General features: G+C 72.6%; 1 protein-coding gene across 1 annotated transcript in view; it reads right to left on the minus strand.

The window, feature by feature from the left end:
* The window catches only part of RPS16 (ribosomal protein S16), a 3,507-nt gene extending 3,254 nt beyond the window's left edge, over positions 1–253 (minus strand). Inside the window, exons 1-2 of the mRNA XM_008641120.2 lie at positions 223–253; positions 89–144 (exon numbers count right to left, since the gene is read on the minus strand). Coding sequence (XP_008639342.1) covers positions 89–136 — 48 coding nt within the window. The 5' untranslated portion in view covers positions 137–144; positions 223–253. The remainder of the gene's footprint in view (positions 1–88; positions 145–222) is intronic.
* Positions 254–259: the final 6 nt, after the last annotated feature.

Genomic DNA, 259 nt, shown 5'->3' on the forward strand with positions numbered 1-259 from the left:
GAGACATCCCGAGCGCGAACGGCCCAAAGGAGCGGCCCAGCCCGGGAGCGAGGAGCAGACGGTGCAAGCCACCATGCCCACGCCTCACCTTTCGTCCGAAGACCTGGACGCTCTGCAGGGGGCCCTTGGCCGGCATGGCTGTTCCTGCAAGAGAGAGGGAGCGTTATCAGCGCGGGCGGCCGGGGGCGCGGGCGGGCGCGGCCGGAGCGCCCCAACACTCACCTGCCCTCGGCGGCGGCTCCGCGGAAAGGCCGAACGG

Source organism: Corvus brachyrhynchos, unplaced genomic scaffold (genome assembly GCF_000691975.1).
Source record: "Corvus brachyrhynchos isolate BGI_N302 unplaced genomic scaffold, ASM69197v1 scaffold9, whole genome shotgun sequence".
In the NCBI taxonomy this organism is placed as follows: Eukaryota; Metazoa; Chordata; class Aves; order Passeriformes; family Corvidae; genus Corvus; species Corvus brachyrhynchos.